General features: G+C 41.9%; 1 protein-coding gene across 1 annotated transcript in view; it reads right to left on the minus strand.

Moving 5' to 3' along the window:
• LOC140481034 (T-cell surface protein tactile-like) overlaps positions 1–24265 on the minus strand; it is a 110316-nt gene that overhangs the window by 49538 nt on the left and 36513 nt on the right. Inside the window, exon 2 of the mRNA XM_072576631.1 lies at positions 15398–15748. Within this exon, the coding sequence (XP_072432732.1) occupies positions 15398–15748 (351 nt within the window). The remainder of the gene's footprint in view (positions 1–15397; positions 15749–24265) is intronic.

The raw sequence follows: 24265 nt of genomic DNA on the forward strand, positions 1-24265 counted from the left end.
TCCTGGACAAGGCCACAGGAATATATGGGTGCTGAAGACGAAGAAGAGCTCCATGTGGGGATAAGACCGCCACACCGGGAGACTGTCACTTTGGGTCGACACCGCGTTTTTCCTCTTTTAGGCAGCAGAGCCTCAGTGCGGACTTGGAACCTCGGCCTAGCTTGTTGGTCTAGGCCAGGAAGTCAGTCCGGGACCTGCACCTTGGTTGCCTGGTCATCCTGGGCTGGGGTGGAGCTATATCTACCATTGGAGGCCTTTTCCTTCACCCTCCACTGTCCAGGCTTAAAAGGAAAGAAAACTAAGAGAAAAAGAAAACGAAAGAAAAAGAAAAAGAAAGCTGATGGGAGTGGAGGAGCCTCGGGCTCAACCCCTACTCTGCTGCCATCTTGAAAATGAACAGATCTTGGCCCAACACCTTAAGAAGGGTATATTGGCCTTCGACGGCGTACAACGGACTTTTGCAAGAATGATACCTGGACTTCAGAGGTTAACGGCTCAGGAGAGATTACATATTAGGCGTGTTTAGAATTTCATCAAGAGTGTGGCACTGGAAAGGCACAGCAGGTCAGGCAGCATTCGGGGAGCAGGAGACTTGACGTTTCAGGCAAAAGCCTTTCATCAAGAATAGGCTTGGGTGCCATTCCTGATGAAGGGCTTATGCCCAAAACATCGATTCTCCTGCTGCCTGACCTGCTGTGCTTTTCCAGCGCCACACTCTCGACTCTGATCTCCAGCATCTGCAGTCCTCTCTTTCTCCTCCGTGTTTGGAACTTAGAAGGTAAGGGGGTGATCTGATCAATGGCTTCAAGATATTAACAGGAAAAGATAGGGTAGGTAAAGATAATCTATTTTCACAGGTGAGCGATTGTAGAGCTAGGGGGCATGGCCTGAGAATTAGGGCCAGACCATTCAGGTGAGATGTTATCGAAGTGTATATGATCATGAGAAGCATGGATAGGGTGAATGCACTCAATGTTTTCCCCAGGGTTGGGGAATCGAGGACTGGAGGGCATCAGGTTAAGGTTAGAGGGGAAAGAATAAAAGGGAACCTGAGGAGCAACTTTTTTTTACACAGAGGGTGGTATGCCTATGGAATGAGCTGCCAGCAGAAGTCATTGAGGCGGGTACATTAACAACATTTAAAAAGCATTTGGACAAGTACATGGTTAGGAAAGGACTAGAAGGATATGGGTCAAGTGCAGGGAAATGGGGTTAGCGTAGACCAACATTTTGGTCAGTATGGACCAGTTTGGGTCAAAGGGCCTATCTCCGTGCTGTAGAACTGTATGCCTCTATGACACTGACCCAGAATCCCTTCCACTTCCTGCCTGCCTGCTGCCGTATGTTGAAAGGATTTCCAAGCTGAGGCAACCAGTGTGGTTGTGTTATGAGCACGCTTCTTTTGGCCATCATGTCCTGCAGTAAGAATGGAACACAGAGCCTCTGCCTCAGAGGCAGGGACACTGCACACTGCATCACAAAACCTAGAGGCTGCCTGTACAGCTCTACAAAAAGTTTCTGAGTGGCACTTAAGTGGTAAACTTGCAGTTTTGCAATGCGCGGTTCATTGACAATGATGTCAAGTTTTCCTACCTTTTCTCAACAATCAACACTGGACGGCTTCCTTTCCAATTCCATTTTGAATTATTTTATCACTTTTGTACGTGACCACTGTGAATTATTGTTTTTTCAGTGTTGTGTATGTGCACCCATTGTGAACTGATTGGATTTTGCCCCAATTAGGTCTTCCTTTTTATCATACCAACCCATATTCAAACCCAGCCGCTCACTTGCACAGAAACATCTTTGATTGCAGGCAATGGGCTAAATGAATTCTTTTGTGCATATTAACTCCACACATTATTTTGTAACATGAAACAACTTTCTATCACATCTGTCACATTGTCCGTCTAAGTATAATAACATTTTACAATTATTTTACTTCCTTGTTTTGGACACACTATTAAACTCTTTGTGGCATTTGTTATGATCAGACAAGTCAGAGCCCAAAATGAAACATGGATTCATAGACTTCACTTCTTCATTCGGTTTAATTAATTAATATAGTGGTTAGCCACTAAGATATTTATAAAGGAATGCAGACTTTAATTGACAACAAAACAGAATTTTATGAGAAAAAAGAAATTTTAAAAAGAACAAAATGCAGAGAACAACTTGATTGATCTTACAGCATACAGCAAACAAATTGTGAGTCTACTTCTCAATGCCAAATCACAGAATTATTAGAGTGTAGATGAAAGCCATTCATCCCACTATGCCTGTACTGTATCTATTATCTTTGAGTAATCTCTGTGTTTCCTCCTTATCCCTGCACAAATAACCATTCAATGCTGTCTTGAAAGCCTCAGTTGAACCCACCTGTATTCTATGATCCTATCAATAAAAGTAAGGATATTGTGTTCTTTATTAACTGCTGTCCATCTGTCCCGCCACCTTCAATGATATGTGCACATATGCAGCCAGTTCACATTGCACCCACACCCCCTTTAGAATTGTCTCCTTTATTTTACATTGTTTTTCAATGTTCTTCTGACCAAAGTGCAACACCTCCCTCTTCACTGCATTGAATCTCATTTGGAACCTATCTGCTCACTCCACCAACTTGTCAATCTCCTTTTGGAATTTCATACTATTCTCCTTCACACTTTACAATTCTTCCAAGTTTAATGTCATCTACAAACTTGAAAATTGCCCCCTGCACACCAAAGTCCAGATTATTAATATATATTAGGAAAAGCAAGGATCCCGATACTGAAACCTGGGCTAACACAAGATGTATGGCAACAATTAGTGAAATCCCCTTCGGCAGTACTTTCTAAGTCTATGACCCCCTATTGCTGAGGATAAGGGCAGCAGCTGCCATGAGATAGCCTCACGTTAAAGTTTCCCTCCAAGTCACATACTATCCTGACTTGAAAATATGTCACCATCCTTTTATTTGTTGGTTACTCAAAATCCCACCACTCTCTCCCTATGAACATTTGTGGGAATACCTCTACAAAATGAATTGTTGTGTTTTATAAAAGATTATAATGCTGTTGATAAAGTTTGTTAAAACTTTCTCTAGCCTGAAAAATATCCAATGACCATTACTTTTTTTAATCACTTAGTCAATTTCGTATCCACGTTTTCACAATGCTTATAACATGACCTATAATTTTCCTCACAACTTTGTTCCTCTCAATCTGCCCATGACAGAGAAGTTATATCCCATCTCAACTTTTTAGGATTTTACTGAACTAGCACATTACAGTTTCTTTGCCATAGACTAAGGAAATAATTTAATGAGTCCTTTTTAAACCTAGTTAAGTGAACTTTTCCATATATTAGAGAAGCTAAACCTTCTCGGTTCTAATAATGTGCTGATTTCTAACCAAACTCTCCTGGTTTGGAAGATTCACAAACTAACCCCTTCTGCTGAGTTGACTGATTCCCTGAGTTGCCCTAAAGTCTAACTTAGCTGAGAACATATACTTGCTTCTGAACACAACTTCTGAATCGAACTTAATAACACATGTTCAATTCTACTCAGTTGTCTCAACTGAGAACAAGTTTAAAGACATAAAGAACTGTGGATGCTATAAATCAGAAACAGAATCAGAAGTTGCTGGAAAAGCTCAGCAGGTCTGGCTGCATCTGTGGAGAGAAATCAGAGTTAATGTTTTGGGTCCTCAGAACGATGGAAGGGTCACTCGACTCAAAGCATTTACCCTGATTTCTCTCCACAGATGCTTCCAGACCTTTGAGCTTTTCCAACAATTTCTTACAAAGGTGCTGTGTTTTAAATCCAACAGTATAAGCATCTTTCCATTAACACCACAGGAGTGTGCAATCATCTACTGTATGCCAAATGTTGTTTTTAAGAAATACTTCCTAACTCTGTTCTCTTACCTTATGAAAAGCACCTCATTGAAGATCCCAACACCCATCTTTCTCTATTTTTAAATCTAACTCCAAAAACTTTATATCCTTCATCACATATTGTTCACTGTCATTTGATGAATATAATGTTGTTCTTACATACATGGCAAGAATGGAAATGGGAAAATAAACTCCCAATGGAGAGAGCTGAAAGCTCAATTATTATTAACAACTGTTCACAAATGAAATCTCTATTCTAAACATTAATATTTAAACTTTCTATAATAATATTGCTTTCTTTACTCACTCAACAGAAACTATAAGTGAACGAGACTATTTCAACAAATTGAGTAATCTATCTATCAGAATTTAAAGTTGATCATTTTTTTCTATGATCCATTTTTCACCAGCTGAGTTTGGACGTTTTTGTAATATTTGGGTAAAATAAGAGGCGAGGGACATCACACACATGCAGCAGCTGTCTTTTTGTATATTTGAATTAATGGACAGAAAATCAGTCTAATCCCATAGTGAATTTCAGCCAGTTCCTGACTTCTTACTTCTGACTTTGTTGCTCTCTTGTACATTTCATTCCAAAATGAAAAGCAAACTAGCACAGCACATTTTACTCGCTATAGAACCAAGTTAATATTGTCGGACAATATGTTCACGTTAGCTAATTCTTTCATGGAAAATGGTAACAGTTGCAGCTTTATTATAAAATGACAGTTTTTTTTTTAAAAAAGATGTTCTTGCAGTATCAGCATTATGAACAAAGGCGAGCAATTATTACCCACCTCTAATTGACCTCATGAATGTGAAGGTGATTGGCCTTTATAAATCACTGCAATTCATTTTGCGAAAGTATTCCTACAAATGCTCATTGGGAGAGTTGCAGGACTTTGAGTCAACAACAAATAAAAGGATGGTGACATATTTCCAAGTGAGGATAATATGTGACTAGGAGGGAAACTGGTACGTGGTACTATCCTCATGCAACTGCTGTCCTTGTCTTAGATAGTAGGGGGTCACAGGCTTAGAAAGTACTGTGAATGGGGGTTTCACTAATTGTCGCAATGCATGTTGTATTGCTACTATTATATACCAGTTGACAGGCTTTGGCTAGTCAAGAGATGTGTTACTTGCCCCAGAATTTCAGGCCACTGCCTTGTCTTGCATTCAAAAGGAATAGAGTTGATCAGAGATCAGAGGCCAAATAAAATGCCAAGAGCATATTAAGCATACAATTCTAACATCGTTTCTGTGGTTTTTCTGTGTGAGCCCTTTCAAGCTGAAGTGATCTGATGTGAATTAAAGTAATACCTTTCTGGTCCAACTCAAAGAGTCTTCTTGAGTAAGTAATATGAAGTTTATTGCATTTCAAGAACTATTCATAGGTTACATGAATATGACCTATGTTACTAAAGAGTCAGTAAAGTTCATATTAGTCTCTGGTCAGTATCCTACAAGAGCCTTATTTACTCTGATCAATTCTCCATGATATTATCACAATGGGGTGATAATATCACAGCCTTTAATCTAGTGTTGTTTATACTCTTATGCAGCATCTTCCACCAATTGTTTTTCCCTAATTATTATAACTATATTGTTATACATTTGCATACATCTTTACATTTACCTCTACACTATCTAATCAAATTTTTGACTATACAAATTCAAACAATCTTGCACTTTCACTATTCTCCCCAAACATGTACTTTTTGGAATTGGTTGAATGAGTTTGTGAGGGAGAAGGGAGTTTGTGAGGGAGAAGGGGGTTTCTGAGGGAGATGGGAGTTTGTGAGGGAGAAGGGGGTTTGTGAGGGAGAAGGGAGTTTGTGAGGGAGAAGGGGGTTTGTGAGGGAGAAGGGGGTTTGTGAGGGAGAAGGGGGTTTGTGAGGGAGAAGAGAGTTTGTGAGAGAACAGGGAGTTTGTGAGGGAGAAGGGGGTTTGTGAGGGAGAAGAGGGTTTGTGAGAGAAAAGGGAGTTTGTGAGGGAGAAGGGGGTTTGTGAGGGAGAAGGGGGTTTGTGAGGGAGAAGGAGGTTTGTAAGGGAGAAGGGAGTTTGTGAGGGAGGAGGGGGTTTCTGAGGGAGAAGGGAATTTGTGAGGGAGAAGGGGGTTTGTGAGGGAGAAGAGGGTTTGTGAGAGAAAAGGGAGTTTGTGAGGGAGAAGGGGGTTTGTGAGGGAGAAGGGAGTTTGTGAGGGAGAAGGGAGTTAGTGAGGGAGAAGGGAGTTTGTGAGGGAGAAGGGGGTTTGTGAGGGAGGAGGTAGTTTGTGAGGGAGAAGGGGGTTTGTGAGGGAGAAGGGGGTTTGTGAGGGAGAAGGAGGTTTGCGAGGGAGAAGGGGTTTGTAAGGGAGAAGGGAGTTTGTGAGGAAGAAGGGGGTTTGTGAGGGAGAAGAGAGTTTGTGAAGGAGAAGGGGGTTTGTGAGGGAGAAGGGAGTTTGTAAGGGAGAAGGGAGTTTGTGAGGGAGAAGGGGGTTTCTGAGGGAGAAGGAAGTTTGTGAGGGAGAAGGGGGTTTGTGTGTGAGAAGGGAGTTTGTGAGGGAGAAGGAGGTTTGTGAGGGAGAAGGGGTTTGTAAGGGAGAAGGGAGTTTGTGAGGGAGAAGGGGGTTTCTGAGGGAGAAGGGAGTTTGTGAGGGAGAAGGGGGTTTGTGAGGGAGAAGGGAGTTTGTGAGGGAGAAGGGGGTTTGTGAGGGAGAAGGTGGTTTGTGAGGGAGAAGGAGGTTTGTAAGGGAGAAGGGAGTTTGTGAGGGAGGAGGGGGTTTCTGAGGGAGAAGGGAATTTGTGAGGGAGAAGGGGGTTTGTGAGGGAGAAGAGGGTTTGTGAGGGAGAAGGGGTTTGTAAGGGAGAAGGGAGTTTGTGAGGGAGGAGGGGGTTTCTGAGGGAGAAGGGGTTTGTGAGGGAGAAGGTGGTTTGTGAGGGAGAAGGAGGTTTGTAAGGGAGAAGGGAGTTTGTGAGGGAGGAGGGGGTTTCTGAGGGAGAAGGGAATTTGTGAGGGAGAAGGGGGTTTGTGAGGGAGAAGAGGGTTTGTGAGGGAGAAGGGGTTTGTAAGGGAGAAGGGAGTTTGTGAGGGAGGAGGGGGTTTCTGAGGGAGAAGGGGTTTGTGAGGGAGAATGGAGTTTGTGAGGGAGAAGGTAGTTAACATGGGTTGTCTTCCCAAAGGTCTGAAGTCTGTGGCCCTCCTCTTAAACTTGAGAGTCATTAATCTCACATTCATAGAGTCACAAAATTGTCAGTCTGCAGATGGAGGATATTCAATCTATTCTGTCGACACCAACAACCTACTTGATCAACATTTCATCCACTACCTTAATCATTCATCTCTTGTATTTCAGTTACACAGAACTTTGACCGTGTGTGCTTATTCTTTTCAGGTCTTGGTGTGGCCCCTGCTATAGTCAACAATGTTTTCTTTTGAGGACCTTGGATATTCACATGTTGCTTGTTTCTTCTTAATGGTGTCTTCCATGGAGTTTTTTGCACTACATTGTCAATTTATGTCAATGGAATTTGATTCTTATTCCACCTGTTGGTTTGTGTGTCTTGAGTAGACTTCCTACTTCACCTTCTTGCCTTTTTTAGCCTCTCTGTTATCCCCTCACTGACTTTTGCTGACTTCCTCAACCTGGACATTCATTCTTGCTTGATGTGATATCCTTCATTGTCATTGGTGGTTATTTATGGTAAGATGCAGATATCAGATATTTTGGTTGAACTTAACACTTCTCCATTACCTCAGCCATTAATATTTGACATGAATTGTCATAAGCAATCGCTCAATGTACTTAGATACAAATGTCTCAGTATAGTTGCAGATGCATCTATTTTCTGTCTATTACTATATATCCTTTTATGAGTTGTAGTCAATGTAGTTACTGCCTCTTAGTTTGGACTTTATTTTGAACTTGGTTACCATTTGGAATCTGAATTCTCTTCAGTTTGATTGCAGTGGAAAATATTTCGGCCATACTGCTGTAGTTACCTTTTTGATGGTATGAACATTTTGTTCACTTGATGAAAGTGCCTTTAGGTGATTCTACTTTTTGTTTAGGTTCTGATGTGAACTTATGGAGCCTGGCAAAATTTTCTTCAAACTTTTCCTTTTTACTTAACTGTTTAATCTCTTCCACCTTTTGAATAAGATTGAGGTCAATATAAGCTCTCCCACTCAGCAGTGAAAATCCTTTGTTGTGAAGTATTTACAGAGTTTCTAGTAATTGGTGTCTCCATGTTGGACAGTTGCTTGTAGCACACTTTGACATTAAGTGTAATGCCACTTAGACAATGTGATTGCATTTCTGTTTGCTAGTAAAAGCATTTTTTCAACAGAGACTTGTTGTCCAGTAAAGGTGTGACACTTGCTCAGATTTCTAACTTGACACGCTTGCATCTAACAAATTTGAATGAATATTTTGGAGAGCTATGTAGATGAGGGGAGTGCAATTGATTTGGTCTGTATGAACCTCAGCCAGGTTTTTGACAAGATCTTGCATGGCAGACTGATTAAGAAGCCAAGAGCCCATGACATCCACAGCAGCTTGGGCAATTTTATCCAACATTTGCAGGAAGCACAAGGTGATAATTGAAGGATGTTGTTGTTACCAGAAGTCTGTGTTCAGTGATGTATTACAGGTTCAGTGCTGCTAAACAATGCTAAATGGAATTTCATCCTGAAAACTGACGGGATGCATTTTGGGAGGACTAACGAGGCAAGAGAGTACACACTGAACAGTGAAACCCGAGGAAGTACAGAGGATTGGAGGGACAGTTGGATAAGCATTAAAAAGGTAAATGGGATGCTTGTCTTTATTAGTCAAGGTTCGAGCATAAGCCCTTCATCATTCCAAATGAAGGGCTTATGTTCGAAATGTTGATTCTCCTGCTCCTCGGTTGCTGCCTAATCAGCTGTGCTCCACCCTTCAGGCTCACTGCCTTTATTCCTGATGAAGGGCTTTTGCCCGAAACATTGATTTAGCTGCTCCTTGGATGCTGCCTGAACTGCTGTGCTCTTCCAGCACCACTAATCCAGTATTTGGTTTTCAGCATCTGAAGTTATTGTTTTTACCTCTGTGCTTTTCCAGTGCCACACTCTTCGACTCTGATCTCCAGCATCTGCAGCCCACATTTTCTCCTCCTTTATTTATCAATGCCTTGTATACAAGAGCAAAGTGGTCATGATGGAGCTTTGAGTAACATTTGTTACGTCCAGGGTGGCACAGTGGCTTAGTGGTTAGCACTGCTGCCTCACAGTGCTAGGGACTCTGGTTTGATTCCCACCTTGGGTGACTGTCTGTGTGGAGTTTGCACATTCTCCCCGTGTCTGTGTGGTTTCCTCCCACAATGCAAAAGGTGTGCATGTCAGGTCAATTGGCCAGGGGTAAATATTGGGTTGGGGAATGGGTCTGGGTGGGTTACACTTTGGAGGGTCGGTATAGACTTGTTGGGTGGAAGGGCCTGTTTCCACACTCTAGGGAATCTAATCTCAGCTTAAACACATGTGGAGTTTTGGTTGCTTTACTATTGGATACCAGTTGAGAAGGTGTGAGGATATTCACTTGGAAGTTGTCTGGGCTGGAGCTATTCAGCTATGATAGGCTGCAGTTGCTTTCTTTCGAGCAGAAAAGGTTGAAACAGGATCTGATTGAGGTATATAAAGTTATGAAGAGCATTGATAGTGTAGATAGGGAGAAACTTGCCCCTTAGTGGAGGGTTAAATAACTAGGGGCACTATTTTAATGCAGAGAGCAGGAGATTTGGAGGGGATTTGAGGGTGGTGGATAACTGGAACTTACTTCCTACAACGCTGGTAGAGGTAGGAACCCTCAAGACATTTAAGAGCTATTTAGATAGGCATTTGACACATCATGGCATATGAACCTGGATAATGGGGTTAAAGTTGATAGACACTTGATGACCAGTATGGAAATGATGGGCTAAAGGACCTTTTCCTGTGTTGTCTAGACTGTCTGATTGTGACATTTGTGACAGGCACATTGATGCACATTGCATGCTGAAATGTTTGATCTGGGTCAATGATTTCCATTAAGGAAACTGAGGGTTTACCTTCTAGTGAAGATGTTAAGCGATTGTGTGAGTAGTTTTTTTGGTCTTTTGTTTTTCTGTGGTTGTGTCCTTCTTTGGCACACTTTCTGAAAATGACCTAATTTCTTACAAGAGCCACGCTCAGTTTTAAAAAATGGGCACCATTCCTGCTTATGAGGAGAGAAAATTCATCATTATCTCCAAAAGGCCTATTCAGCTTTCAGCCAAGTAAAGAAGTCAGAACCACGATCTCAAACAAAATGATTTACAAGACAGAAGTGATCCACTCACTGCTATAGGCTTCACAGACTTGGACAAGACACAGCAAATACCTCAAAGGACTTCGCATGGTAATGTGATCACAAAAAAGGTGTTCAAATGTCAACGCCTCCAAATTGTTGTATATTTCCTATTTAATATGAAGAGCCGCAAGTGTAATTGCAGGCTTTTTTTCACTAGGTGGTTCAGTGAAGTAATTTTCAAGTTTTTGAATTTTCTAATTGTTTTGTCTTTGTTATCTTGTCCTTATGAGAAAACCTAATTCACCAACAAAAACAAAAATCAACCCTTCAAATGACTTCGGTTTTTGTTCTGGCCATTTTTGTTCTCTCTCAGGAAGACAGCAGAAACCTTTCAGGGATGTCCTCAAAGCATCCACGAAGATACGAAACATTCTGTCAGCTTGTTGAAGCCCCAGCTTTATCTTACCAGAATGGAAGGAGCCATTCAAGAAGCTATCAAACACATCTGGGAACACACAGAGGTGAAGTAGAGGCACAAAAGAGACCTCAGAAACCTCCAAACATCTCATCAGCCTGAGGCACGACACACCACTTTCCCCAGAGATGGAGACATGCTGATCATACACTGGAATGATTTGCCACTTCATGGGTTGGAAGGAAGTCATTCCTGATCTCAAAAGGACTGCCTGAAAAGTAAAAGATTCTTTACATGAAAGCAGATTATTTGCTACTTGGGAGAACTTGCTGTGCAAAACTGGCTGTCACATTTAGACAGGAAATGTACGCTATGGAATTTTAATGAGATGAGACTACATTACATTTCACATGATTATTTGCCTATTTTATCTCCAAATGAAATAAACACCAAATGTCATTATAGAAACAGATTTAGTGCACAAAACTGGTCAGAACAAACGTGCTGAATTCATTCCATCTCTTTTTTTTTGGTGGTTAAGTTTTCTGAGAAGGATAAGATAACAAAGACAAAACAATGTTAGAAAATTACTCCACTGAACCACCTAGTGCCAAGAGCCTGCAATTACACTTGTAGCACTTGATATTAAACAGGGAACATACAACAATTTTTAAGAGTGATGTTTGGCAGAACAGCAGAAGCAAAAATTACAATTAAAGAAAGTGACTCTTTTACAAGTCTCTGAAGCCTGCAGGAGTGAGTGGATCACTTCTGTCCTGTAAATCATGATCCTAGTCTTTTGTTTGAGATCATCTGCCAATGTCTCTGTTAAATACAAGTGTGTCTAGTTGCAGAAGCCTGGAAAGTACCACCAGGGCCACGCTTCATGTTGAACACTGCAGCGCAGCAAGTTTACAAAAAGATCTAAATGCTATGTGGCTTGAAAAACTGGCCAGACTCAAAAAAATTAAAAGCAAAAGTGCCCTTATGCAAGAGTATTTCCATCATAAAGTTTCACACAAACCAAAAAGCTGAGTCACACATGAGGTTGCAATGTGGAGTGTCAAACGGTTAACTTTTACGGTAACTTTAAAATGCAGGTTACTGGCAAACACTACACGTTGAATGATTTTCCACTGACCTGCATTTTAAGAGATACTACACATCTAACTAAAGACAAATGTCAACTCATCATGTTACATATTTCCTCATAAATATGGGCTATTGTCATGCCTAGCATTGTATTCCTTATTTAACACATTATAGGAAACAAACTGGATGACTTTTGATCTCAAATGATACCGACACACATTTAAAGTATAATATTAGACCCAGTAGGTGAGTAACCCAGTGGGTAAAGGGTTTTATTTTCCTAATTGGAATTGATTGGATACTTGTTGCAGCTCAGAGAGAAAGTTGACGATGAGGGCTGTAGATAGGGCTTTAAACTAAATAGTTGGGGTGAAGACCAAGGGTTCAGTTGCACTGAAATTAGACAATAAAAGGTAAAAGAGAAGGTTTAACTGCAGGTTAGTGATGGGGCTGATTGTTACCAGAAAATAAAAGGAAGGGGCAGATTGTGTGAATAGAGAAAACGCAGGAAGATGGATAGGAGTAATGTTGGATTAGCCATGATCCTGCTGAACAGCAGAGCGGACTAGAAGGTCTGAGCTGCCTGCTCCTGTTCCTATTGCTTATGGTCTTAAGTAGACAGCGGAAAGAGAGCTGCCAGATTAATCAGACAGCAACTGTCTGAGATTTGCCAGGATTTGACAGGGTTCCTTCATGTGTAATAACTGGCAGTTCCCAGCTGTTGCTCCAGTCAAACAATCTGCAGGAGCACTCAGTGAGAGGAATACCTTAGAGCAGACCAGTAAACACACTGGTCACAAATGGGTGGCCTGCTCCCATGTCCATCAGAATGTGATCCTTCAGGGATTTCTGGCTCTTGTTAACCACAGCAAACTTTAACATGTCTATCTTCACCATTGATGCCAATGAGCATTGCATCCATTATCCTGCAACTCTCTCCCTCCCCTGCTGCTCAATTTTCCAACCATTGATTCTCCAACTGACACATTTAAGAGGGAGAGACAGTTTGACTTTAGGAAGAGCAGGGTGACAGTACACAGTATTTCTAAAATGCTGCTGGACCTTCTCCTATTTATTGATTTAGTCAGTGGAGCAAAAGAAGAGGAAGCAGCATTGGACCTCTTTAGGTGCAGGATAACATCAGACCAATGAACTCTAAACTTCAAAATTTGCAAATCACACACACCATGCCAAAAAGCTTGAGCATACACATTTTTAGTTCAAGTTATTTCTTTATTGCTTCTTTTAGGTTCTCATATCCGAGGAGGATTCTGGAATGATCTCCACTGTCAGCAAAATGTAGCATTTTTGTACAATGCGACCAATAACCACAGGATCAGGAACGCAGAATGGCCACAATTAACCAACTTACAGCATTATGAACAAGAATATCGAGAAAGATCAGAGAGTGGGAACAATTGGATAATAGACTGGGGGAAGTCAGGGGGGAATCTCTCCACTGATTAGAGTCATATTGTGGCACATAGGAGGATGGATTTGGTTGTGAGACGTCAGTCATCTCAACTCCAAGACATCTCTGCAGAAGCATCTCAGGGTAGTGTTGTAGTCTCAACAACCTTCAGCTGCTTCATCAATGACTTTCCCTCCATCACAAGGTCAGAAGTGAGGATGTTCGCTGATGTTTGCACGTTGTTTAGCATCATCACAACTCCTCAAAAACTGAAAGAATACCTATTCAATTGCAACAAGATCTGAACAAAATCGAGGGTTTGGGCTGACAAATAGCAAGTAACATTCATGCCACACAAATGCCAGGCAATGACCATCTCTAATAAGACACAATCTAACTGCAGCTCCTTGACATTCAATGGTGTTACCATCACTGAATCCTCCATGTTCAACATTCTTGAGGTTACCATTGACCAGTAAGTCAACTGAACTCGCAGAATCAACACAGTGGCTGCAAGTGAAGTTGAGAGGCTAGGAATACTGCCACAAGTAACTCACCTCCTAACTCTCCAAAGCCTGTTCACAAGGCACAAGTCAGGACTGCTATGGAATACTCCCAACTTGCCTGGATGGATGCAGCTCTAACAACATTCAAGAAGCTTGACACCATCCTGGACGAAGCAGCCTTTCTGATTGGCATCACATCCAGAAGCATTCACTTCCTCCTCCACTGATGGTCAGTAGAAGCAATGTGTATTATCTACAAGATGCACTGCAGAAATTCACCAAAGATCCTCAGACAGCACTCATGCCTGCTTCCATCGAGAAGGACAAGGGCAGCAGATACATGGAACCACATGCAAATTGCCCATCAAGCCACTTGAAAATATATTCGAGTGTGTGGTGCTGGAAAAGTACAGCAGGTCAGGCAGCATCCGAGGAGCAGGAAAATCAATGTTTCAGGCAAAAGCCCTTTATCAGGAACGAGGGAATGAGGCTGGGAGCCAGGGGTGGTGAGATAAATAAGAGGTGGGGGGGAACTGGGGGAAGGTAGCTGAGAGTGCAAGAGGTGGATGGAGGTAGGGGTAAAGGTGATAGGTTCGGAGGGGAGGAAGGAGCGGATAGGTGGGAAGGAAGATGAACAGGTGGGATAGGTCATGAGGGCGGTGCTGAGCTGGAAGATGGGAACTGGGATAAGGTGGGGGGAGAGGAAAGGAGGAAACTGGTGAAATTCACAAATGCTTTTTCAACACCATATCAGACATCAAAAACTGTAAGTACAACAAACTTTCAAGTACCCACCTCAATAATCGGCATTCCTTGAATAAAGAGTGGACTTCACCAGTTTCCGCATTTCCCCTCCCTCCACCTTATCCTAGTTCCAACCTTCCAGTGATAACCTGTCCTACCTGTCCATCTTCCTTCCCACCTATCCGCTCCATCCTCCTCTCCGACCTATCACCATTACCCGCACAGCCATCTACCCATCACACTTTCAGCTACCTCCTCCCCAGCCCCACCCCCCTCCCATTTATCTCTCCACCCCCAACGCTCCCAGCCTCATTCCTGATGAAGGGCTTTTGCCTGAAACGCCGATTTTCCTGCTCCTCGGCTGCTGCCTGACCTGCTGTACTTTTCCAGCACCACACTCTCGAATATATTTTCAAGTCAGGATAGTGAGCGGCTTGATGGGCAATTTGCATGTGGTTCCATGAATCTGCTGCCCTTGTCCTTCTCTATGGAAGCAGGCATGAGTGCTGTCTGAGGATCTTTGGTGAATTTCTGCAGTGCATCTTGTAGATAATACATATTGCTTTTCCAGCACCACACTCTCGACTCTGCTCTCCAGCATCCTCAGTCCTCACTTCCACCTTGGAAATATATTGCCATCCTTTCACTGTCGCTCGCTGGGTCAAAATCCTGGAGTTCTCTGGAATTTCTGGGCATTGTGGGTCAATGCACAGCACATGGACGGCAGAAGCTCACCACCAATTTCTCAAGGGCAACGAGGGATGAGCAATAAATGCTTACCAGCCAGCAGTGCCCACATTCCACAAATGAATAAAAAAAATCAGAGCTAACATGGATATAATGGGCTGATTGCTGACCTTTTGCACAATGGCATTCTCTGATTTTGTGGAAAAAAAACATCAAAGAAAGTCCACCAAAACCTTCCATTCTCTCATCTTATCAAATATTACCCTTTATTCTTGAGAGAAGAAAAGTAATTCACATTAATATATGGAACAATCCTTACTAGAATATAAAAGTCTGTACCAAGCAACGGCAGTTATATAAGCTGAATGCCTTACCTTCTTCAAGAACAGTGAGAATAGTCGATGCCTTTAGGCTTCCAGTTGGGAAAGTGATAAATGTACATGTATATGTTCCTGAAGAAGACACTTGTACGTTTGTGAAATGAATGTTTCCTGTTCCATTGGTTGGTGATGTTGATTCAAACTTTACAGATTCCATGGTGCGATAACTACCATATCGATGATTAGCAACTAGAAACGCACCGGAGTCATGATTGCTTTCGTTACTCCACTGTACCTGCACAATTGTAGTATAATTTCCTCCATTCAGGATGCATTTTAATGTGATATTCTCACCAGGTGAAGCAGTAACAGTTTGGTCATAATCAATGCTAATTCCTCGCAGACCTGAAAAATACAAGAAGATAACAACATAGGTACAGAATCATAGAAATCGCAATAGACAAAACTGTCAACAAGAGATTTACTTTTTGATGGCATTGCACAAAAATACCAAGAGTTACTTAAATGGATCCTGACTGACAATACTACAAAGATATTATTACATCAAACTGCTTGCAAGGCTTTAACGTGAAACACACAAATGGCCTGAATTGCGGACTTAAGGCAAAAAATATCTGAAGCTTACATGCTGGTTAATTCACAAATAGGGGATTTTAGCTTGCTTTATGGCTGGAAATTAGCAGTCAGAAATAAAAATTAAAGTTTTAGACTTTCTGCACACTTTATGCCTCACGGAACTTTCTATTCCCCTGTTTCACTGGATGCATTCTAACTCAGGCCAAATCAAGGTCTTGTAAAAAGATAAAAAGACATATTTTGTTTCCTGCTGACTTGTCCTGTGAATACAACTTGGAACCTAGTTTGCTTTATTAATCCACAACAGTGACAGAAATCTCTCAAAGAGTCATGCACTACAATATACAGATTGTTTTTCTCTATCACAACCAGCTTCAGTTCTGTCCTTTATAAAGTGTATGTATATTATGCTTCAGTCCTGCCCATGATGATAACATAACAATTTTTGAAGTTAAGTATTATTTACCAAACAAGGTCCATTTTCCCAACACTGCAAATTCTGTTTGTAGTCGTTAAGAAGAAAATCTTTTCTGAGGCAACAAGTGAAGTTAAGATTTGAGATGTCCTGCTGTGGGAGGCACTGCATTGAGTGTGGCATAATGTTAATGTTTATACTTAACTTATAATTCATAACTCACCATATAGATAAGTTAATTGGTCATTAAATGAAGGTACATGGCTTTATTAACTTTGTGAAGAGATTCAACAAATGTGTCACCGAAATGGTAGCTGCTCATTGACTGTAATGTTGGTGTCTGTGAGTTTCTGCTGAAGAGTATAATTTCTTCAGCACTGGATCTTAGCAGTTGTTCTTCTGCCTGTAGATCCTGCACATAGGGAATTTTCTCTAAAAGATTCCTCATTCCAAATCTTGTCCCTGCTGACACAAGGGGTTCCTTCCTTGTAAAGGGTGTAGTCTCACAACTTCATCAATCTCGATTCCCAAGGGAGATTCACCCATTTGAAGCTTCACCCTTCTTGATGCTTAGAAAGGCTCCATGCAGATTTAGATCATTGGTTAATATCTACGCAATGCCAGATGAGTGAAAACACTCTGAAACTGGAAAATTCTTTCTTCTGGATTCACCTGTGTCCTTTGATATGCTACTGCATCTATGACTTGTCATAGCTATATACTAACAGGTGGCGTGGTGGCTCAGTGGTTAGCACTGCTGCCTCACTGCGCATGGGATCCGGGTTCAATTCCAGCCTCGGGTGACAATCTGTGTGGAGTTTGCACGTTCTCCCTGTGTCTGTGCGGGTTTCATCCGAGTGCTCTGGTTTTCTTCCACAATCCAAAGATGTGCTGGTTAGGTGAGTCGGCCATGCTAAATTGCCCATTGTGTTCAGATATATGTGGGTTAGGTACCTTAATCAGGGGCAAATGTAAAGTAATCAGATAGGGGAATAGATTTGGGTGGGTTACTATCTGGAGAGTCGGTGTGGACGTGTTGGGCCAAATGGCCTGTTTCCACACTATAGGGATTCTTTGATTCTAAGCATCTGTGATTCATGCACAAGGACACCAGATCCCACTCTGTAATCTCACATCATTAGATAATATGCTTCTTTGTTATTCCCTTTGCCAAAGTAGACAATTTCATAGTTCCCCTTATTATATTCCATTTGCCAAATATTTGCCAACTCACTTATCTACATCCCCCTGTATCCTCCTTATGGCTTCTTCATAATTTATCTTTGTTTTCAGCTTTAGTCATTTATCTTTGACTTCTTCATCAAAGTCATTTACATAAATTTGAAAAAGTTTGAAAGACATTTAAAAAGTATTTTGTTTCCTAAATTATCTGTGGAAAATTTATCAAATAAATGGTAAGAACTCATCTGCTTATCATTAAGAGGCACAAACACTATTGTCTGACATCTGGAAAAAAAAACTCTGTTAATGTGTTTTTTTTTAAAGGGGCATGTACAATGGGCATGATAGAAATTTACAATTGTCAACAAAGAAATAGCATGCCCTTTTGAATCAGTAGATAATCTGACACCTACTGATAGCTGAATACAGTCATGTTGAGGAAATTCCAATTTTCTAAATTAATTCCAAATCCAATGAGTATTCAGATTTCTCCAAATGTGTCCCAGAGAATAGAACTTAACCTGAACTAAGTGGGATTGATGAGCTAGAGTAGATCTCAGTGTTCTCTATTTAGGATGTTAATCCTCATATTAGAGAATTACATTTACCATTTTCAAACTCTGACAAATACTGAGCATTGTGGCGGCATCAGCTGGAGTAGTTGTGAGCATAGTTTGTAATTCAATAACTTCTCTCTGGTGCCATCAGCTGTTAATGTTGGGCATGTTTGGTCGGCGGGGGAGTGGTGTGCATTTAATCAACAAGTGGGACCCTGCGACTTTCCCACCTCCATCCCAATTATTTCCCTATTAATGGCTTCTTCAGAGCTTTATCCACCATCATTCCTCCATTCCCAGGTCCCTCTTCAATCTGAGCCAATAGGTGGTTGCAGTACAGGCAGTTGCCACCATCTCCCAGTGGTGCTGCTGAATATAGAAGAGCTATCAGCCTTGAACGTGCAACAATGGCCTTTTGGATCTCACCACTCTCAGTAACACTCTCTCTTAACAGTCACACTAAATGTGTACACTGTAGCAGGGAGGACCCCATGGCAGCAATATTTAAAGCAGTTTTCAACTTATTAGAGTGTTGCTGATTACTTTCTACTGTACCTATTGGTGTTGATGGAAGTGTTTGTTGTAAGCCAATGCATTATTAACTCTTGTGTTGCATTTATCACTTTGTATCAATTAACAGTGCTTTTATTTGAGGGAGTTAGTTTATAGTTGGCACAGTTTGCAACTGGAAGGTGTCAATTTTGATTTCACAGATTTTGATGACACCTTTTCCTCTGGGGTACAGATGTCATAACATAAAATCTGCAGCATGACTGGGGTACAATGCTGCGGCTGTACATTTGGCAGCTATCCTAAAATGAGGAAGCCAAGCAGGAGTAGGAAGAAAGGGGAGACAACTGGCACATCCATGCCCCAAATGGGTCGAATGTGATCGCAAAAGTTGACACTGGCTTCGAAGGGGGTTACAATCCTGGCTCATTGCTCTGTAACAGTCTCTCGTCTTATTGTCACTCAATTATGAGCCATCACATTGTCCAATAGACCACAAACCTATCGTAAAAGCCATCACAAAATAACATTGTCACACAAACATCAGCCAGCAAAACATCCAGTATTCCATTTAATAGCCAGCAGATCACCTTTGGTGCATTTCCTTTGTCACTGTCTTGAGAGTGTCAGTAACTGGTCTAGGGCTCTAATGCAATGTTATATGAATGTGAAAAGCTGCTGACTGTCAGTGAGGGAGATTGCACATTGTCACATAGGATGCAATGAGCAGCTCTTGACCTAGCAAGTCCAACTTGCAGGCAAGAACAAGGACACTGGCATAGTGGCAATCACGGAGAGCAGGAGTGGAGAGCAGTTCTGTCTCCATGGAGCTACAACTCTCCTGAGGGTGGCAGCTCAAGAATCCTAATAAGCTGTCAGATCACAGATTGATAGACACACCTCGGAAATTTTCAAGTCTTTTTGAGTAATTGTTTCTGCAGGTCTGGTGGCAACAGTCTGAGCTCACACTGCAGAAGACTGTGGGTTGAATAGTAACAAGTTGAGGTTTCAAGACCTGTGTCTGGTCTTCCGCTGCAACCCTAGGGATTGGCGTGGTTTCAGTTCATGCTGTTATGAAATCTGAGACATTGGTTATCAGACAGCGCAAGTCGGGTCTACAAGTGTTCTCATGACGTTGACCACAATGGGAAGGAGATGGTTCCAAGATCTGCACAAACATCTGTAACAATTTGTAGTTGGACTTTTCTATATTCTTTGTCATTAACAGCAGAAATTCTAGCAGGTTAGCCAGGGGACCAAGCTTTCCAACTCTGACTCTCCAGCATTTGCAGTCCTCACTTTCTCTTATTTCTCCTTGCATGCCAATCAGCATATTTCCTAGACACCACCTGAGTAACTGCAGCAAAACAGGTGTACAACCCTCAGGACAACATTGCATTTTCCACTATGGGACCCTGCAGTCTTCTGGACTCAACATCAAGTTCAGTAGTTTAAGGGCTTGAACACTTTCTTCCATGTCCTTTCTCATTCTCCACACACCCTAGAACTTGTCTTTGCAAATGTTGTTTTCATCACAGCCAATCCCCTTTCACCTACTTATGGTCCCAGTTAGCAGCTTCCCTGGTTTAACGTTATCCATCCCTTTGTTTGCCTAATTTCTTTCTCTCCCTCTGGACTCCTTTAACACCTCCCCCATCAACCACCCCATCCCCTCAAGACTGTCTTCAGCATGCGCATCCAGATTTTCCTAGCGACCAACAATTCTGATAAAGAGTTACCAGACCTGAAACATTAACTCTGCTTCTCTGTTGACATAAAAACTGAAGCAATTGCAGATGCTGTAAATCAGATATTGCTGTTTCAGAAGCAGAACTGAGGAAAGGTCACTGGACCTGCAACGTTAACTCTGATTTCTCTTCACAGATGCTGCTGAGCTTTCCCAGCAGTTTCTCTTTTCTCTCTCCACATAGCTTCTGGACCTGCTGAGTTTTTTTTGGCAATTTCTGATTTTGTTTCAAATTTCCAGTATCTGCAGTTCTTCTCTTTAACTTAGTGGACAACCTCAGCATTCTTGTATGATTCTTACCCCCTCCCTGGCTTCAGTCTACTTGTGCCCAGTGATTCACCACATTCACATCCTGCCTCCATGTTTTCCACTGAAGTTTATGCAGTTCTAATATCTTAATTGCAAGATTTTGTTCAATTGTATCATCAGTATCCTCTTGCGCTGGGACCTGACCTTCCCACACTCATGGACTGGAAATTGCATAACTCCTCAAGGTGTTTTCTTCAGTGGGAGCAACGCATGTAACATAGGGTGGGTGTTTAGCCCAGCACATTTTCACCCACACCAAGCTCATCCACGTCATGCTGAGGCTGGGCAGACATCAAAATCAGCAGCCTGTCCACCACAAGTAAATAAGTAATTAAAGGTTAATCAAGCTTGGTTAAATAGTTCCAGTGCAACATCTACAAACCTTGGGAATAAGTTCTGTGTCAAGAGTGTGCTGTCTGCAATGGTGATTGCACTGTCCCCATGACCTGTCCTACCTGCCTATCTTCTTTTCCACCTATCCACTCCACCCTCCCCCCGCCCCTGACCTATCACCTTCATCCCCTCCCCCACTCACCTATTGTACTCTATGCTACTTTCTCCCCAACCCCACCCTCCTCTCATTTATCTCTCCACCCCTTCAGGCTCTCTGCCTGTTTTCCTGATGAAGGGCTTTTGCCCGAAATGTCGATTTTACTGCTCCTCGGATGCTGCCTGAACTGCTGTGCTTTTCCAGCGCCACTCTAATCTAGACAATGGTGATTTAACAACAGGAGAGTAAGTTGAAAAATCATCCCAGTGTTTCTTGTGATTGTCACAAAGGCCATCCTCAATTGGTCACAAAACAGCTGACATTAGTATTATACAATTATACGAATAGGGTGATTTCTTTTGCCTTGTGGCTTTATCTCTGGCATTGTCTATTCCACAAAGACCAGTGAGAGCAGAACTGGTCTATATTTCTCTGTACCAGGGTACTCCTGGTTGCTTCCACATGTGGCGAATTGCCTTGTGTGGGCATTACTTGGCCACTTAAAGATTGGTTTAAACATGGGAGAATCATCCACCACCTGAAGTAAAATGCCACCTCATTCCATCTATACTTCTTGCTGCCTTGGGAGGTCAGCAACATAATCAAAGACCCCTCCCACCCAGGTTATCATCTCTTCTGACCTCTTCTGTCAGGCAGAAGATACAAAAGCTTAAACACATGTACCAACAGGTTCAAGAACAACTTCTCCTCTGTTAACAGACTTCCGAATGGACCTCTCAAATTTTAAATTTAAATATTGATTTTGCTCTTTGTGACCTTCTCTGCAGCCATATCATTGCATTCCTTGCTCTGTTCTATTACCCTTGTGTACTTTGATAATGATCTGCCTGTACTGCACGCAAAACAAAACTTTTCATTGTTAATGGGTACATGTGATAATAATAAATCCAAACCAGTTTGAGACCTTAACCCCTATCCCAACTGGCTCCCTCACACCCATAAAAGTCCCACCTCCAGTATAAAAAAACCTGTTGTTTTATTTTTAGTATCATTCATTCGCATAACTGCAACATCAATTCATTCATTGTTTCTTATTAATTTCTTCATTCGCTTCTTGGTATCAATTGGGTTGAAGGAAACCCCAGGGGTTATATTGGCAGTTTAATCCTGTAGCTTGCCCGATCATAAACTGTAAAAGTGAAACTGAAATAAGGTAAACCTATTGAAGCTGGACTAGTAATGTGATTTCATCCCCAGGCAGCTGCTAGGATTAATAATGAATGCAAATTTCTCCCTCTTCACTGCTGTAACTTCAAGAGTCATGTTCTGGAAATAACTGTCTACATGTATAAATAGGGTCTGTACCAAACATTGACAGCAGTTATGAGAAAATGAAAGAAGCTGGAAGGTACCATAATGTTAATATTCAGGTATATTCACTGAGTTCAGTGACCACACTCCAAGTCAAAGTGGGTTGTTGGCTATGACTTAACCTTAGAGACACTTCTACAAATTAGTGCTTCTAGTTGAAAGCAGTGTTCACGCAGAGATAATCACATGAGATCTCAAGGCTAAGGTAATGTAATGGAAAGTACCAGAATGTGTTATCACTGCTGCTGCCCTGACCATTTGTTATCAGGTTCCTGTACTGAGAAATTATGGCAGGTTAATCAAAAATGACTTGTGGATGTTTACTGAAAAATACTAATGGATAATATACACAGGGGTCAGGTACAAACAGGGAACTGATACAAAATGAGCACTAGTATACATAGGTGTTGAGGGGCAGGCACACACTGTAGACTGGTAATTTCTGACAATGCCCAAGTTGATGTTAGAGGCTGCCATTGACTTACCGTGGCGGGTTCCCATCACATAGAACATTGAACACAGAACATTACAGGACAGGAACAGGCCCTTTGGCCCACTATGTCTCTGCCAACTACTATGCTATTCTAAACTAGCCCTATCCTGCACATAGTTCATAGTTCATCTCTGCCCATTCACGTGACTGTCTAAACGTCTCTTAAATTTTTTTTTAGATTAGATTCCCTACAGTGTGGAAACAGGCCCTTCGGCCCAACAAGTCCACACCGACCCTCCAAAGAGCAACCCACCCAGACCCATTTCCCTCTGACTAATGCACCTAACACCATGGGCAATTTCCCATGGCCAATTCACCTAACCTGCACATCTTTGGATTGTGGAAGGAAACCGGAGGAAACCCACACAGACACGGAGAGAATGTGCAAACTCCACACAGACAGTCACCCGAGGCTGGAATTGAACCTGGGACCCTGGTGCTGTGAGGTAGCAGTGCTGACCACTGAGCCATCGTGCTGCCCCACTGTCATATCTCTTCTACCAACCTGCCTACCAGGCTTCTACCATCCACTATATAATAAACTTACCTCACTCATCTCCTTTAAACATTTTGCCTCTCACTTCAAACCTATGCCTCCCTAGTAATTGAGATCTCCATCTTGAGGATAAAAATTCTGATGATCCACGCTATCCATGCCTCTCATAATTTTATATACTTCTACCAGATTGCCTATCAGCCTCTGATGCTCTTGCAAAAACAATTCAAGTTTGGCCTACCTCTCCTTGTAGCTAAGAGAGTTCAATCCATGCATCATCCTGGTAAATCTCTTTTGCACCCTCTTCAGAGCCTCAGCATCCTTCCTGTGGTGTGGCAAGCAGAACTGCACTCAATGCTCTAAAGCTTTCATACAGCTGCAACATAACTTGCTAACATTTGCACTCAATACCCGAACTGATAAAATGTGCCATATGCCTCTTTACCACATATCCACTTATATTGCCACTTTCAGGGAGCAGTGTTCTTGTACCCCAAGATCCCTCTGTATATCAATGCTCTTAATGATCCAGCCATTGACGTTATACTTCCCTCTTGCATTTGACCTCCCAAAATTCATCACCTCACACATGTCCTGATTAAACTCCAACTGCTGTCATTCTCTCTGCTTAAATTTCCAATCATCCACATCCTGCTGTATTCTTTGACAACCTTCCTCAATATCCACAACTCCACCAACCTTCATGTCGTCTGCAAACTTATTAATCAGGCCTCAGTTACAACATGGGGTAAACTCTCCTGCTGAATTTAAAACAGCAATACAGAAAAGATTTA

This window comes from Chiloscyllium punctatum, chromosome 9 (assembly GCF_047496795.1).
Source record: "Chiloscyllium punctatum isolate Juve2018m chromosome 9, sChiPun1.3, whole genome shotgun sequence".
Classification (NCBI taxonomy): Eukaryota; Metazoa; Chordata; class Chondrichthyes; order Orectolobiformes; family Hemiscylliidae; genus Chiloscyllium; species Chiloscyllium punctatum.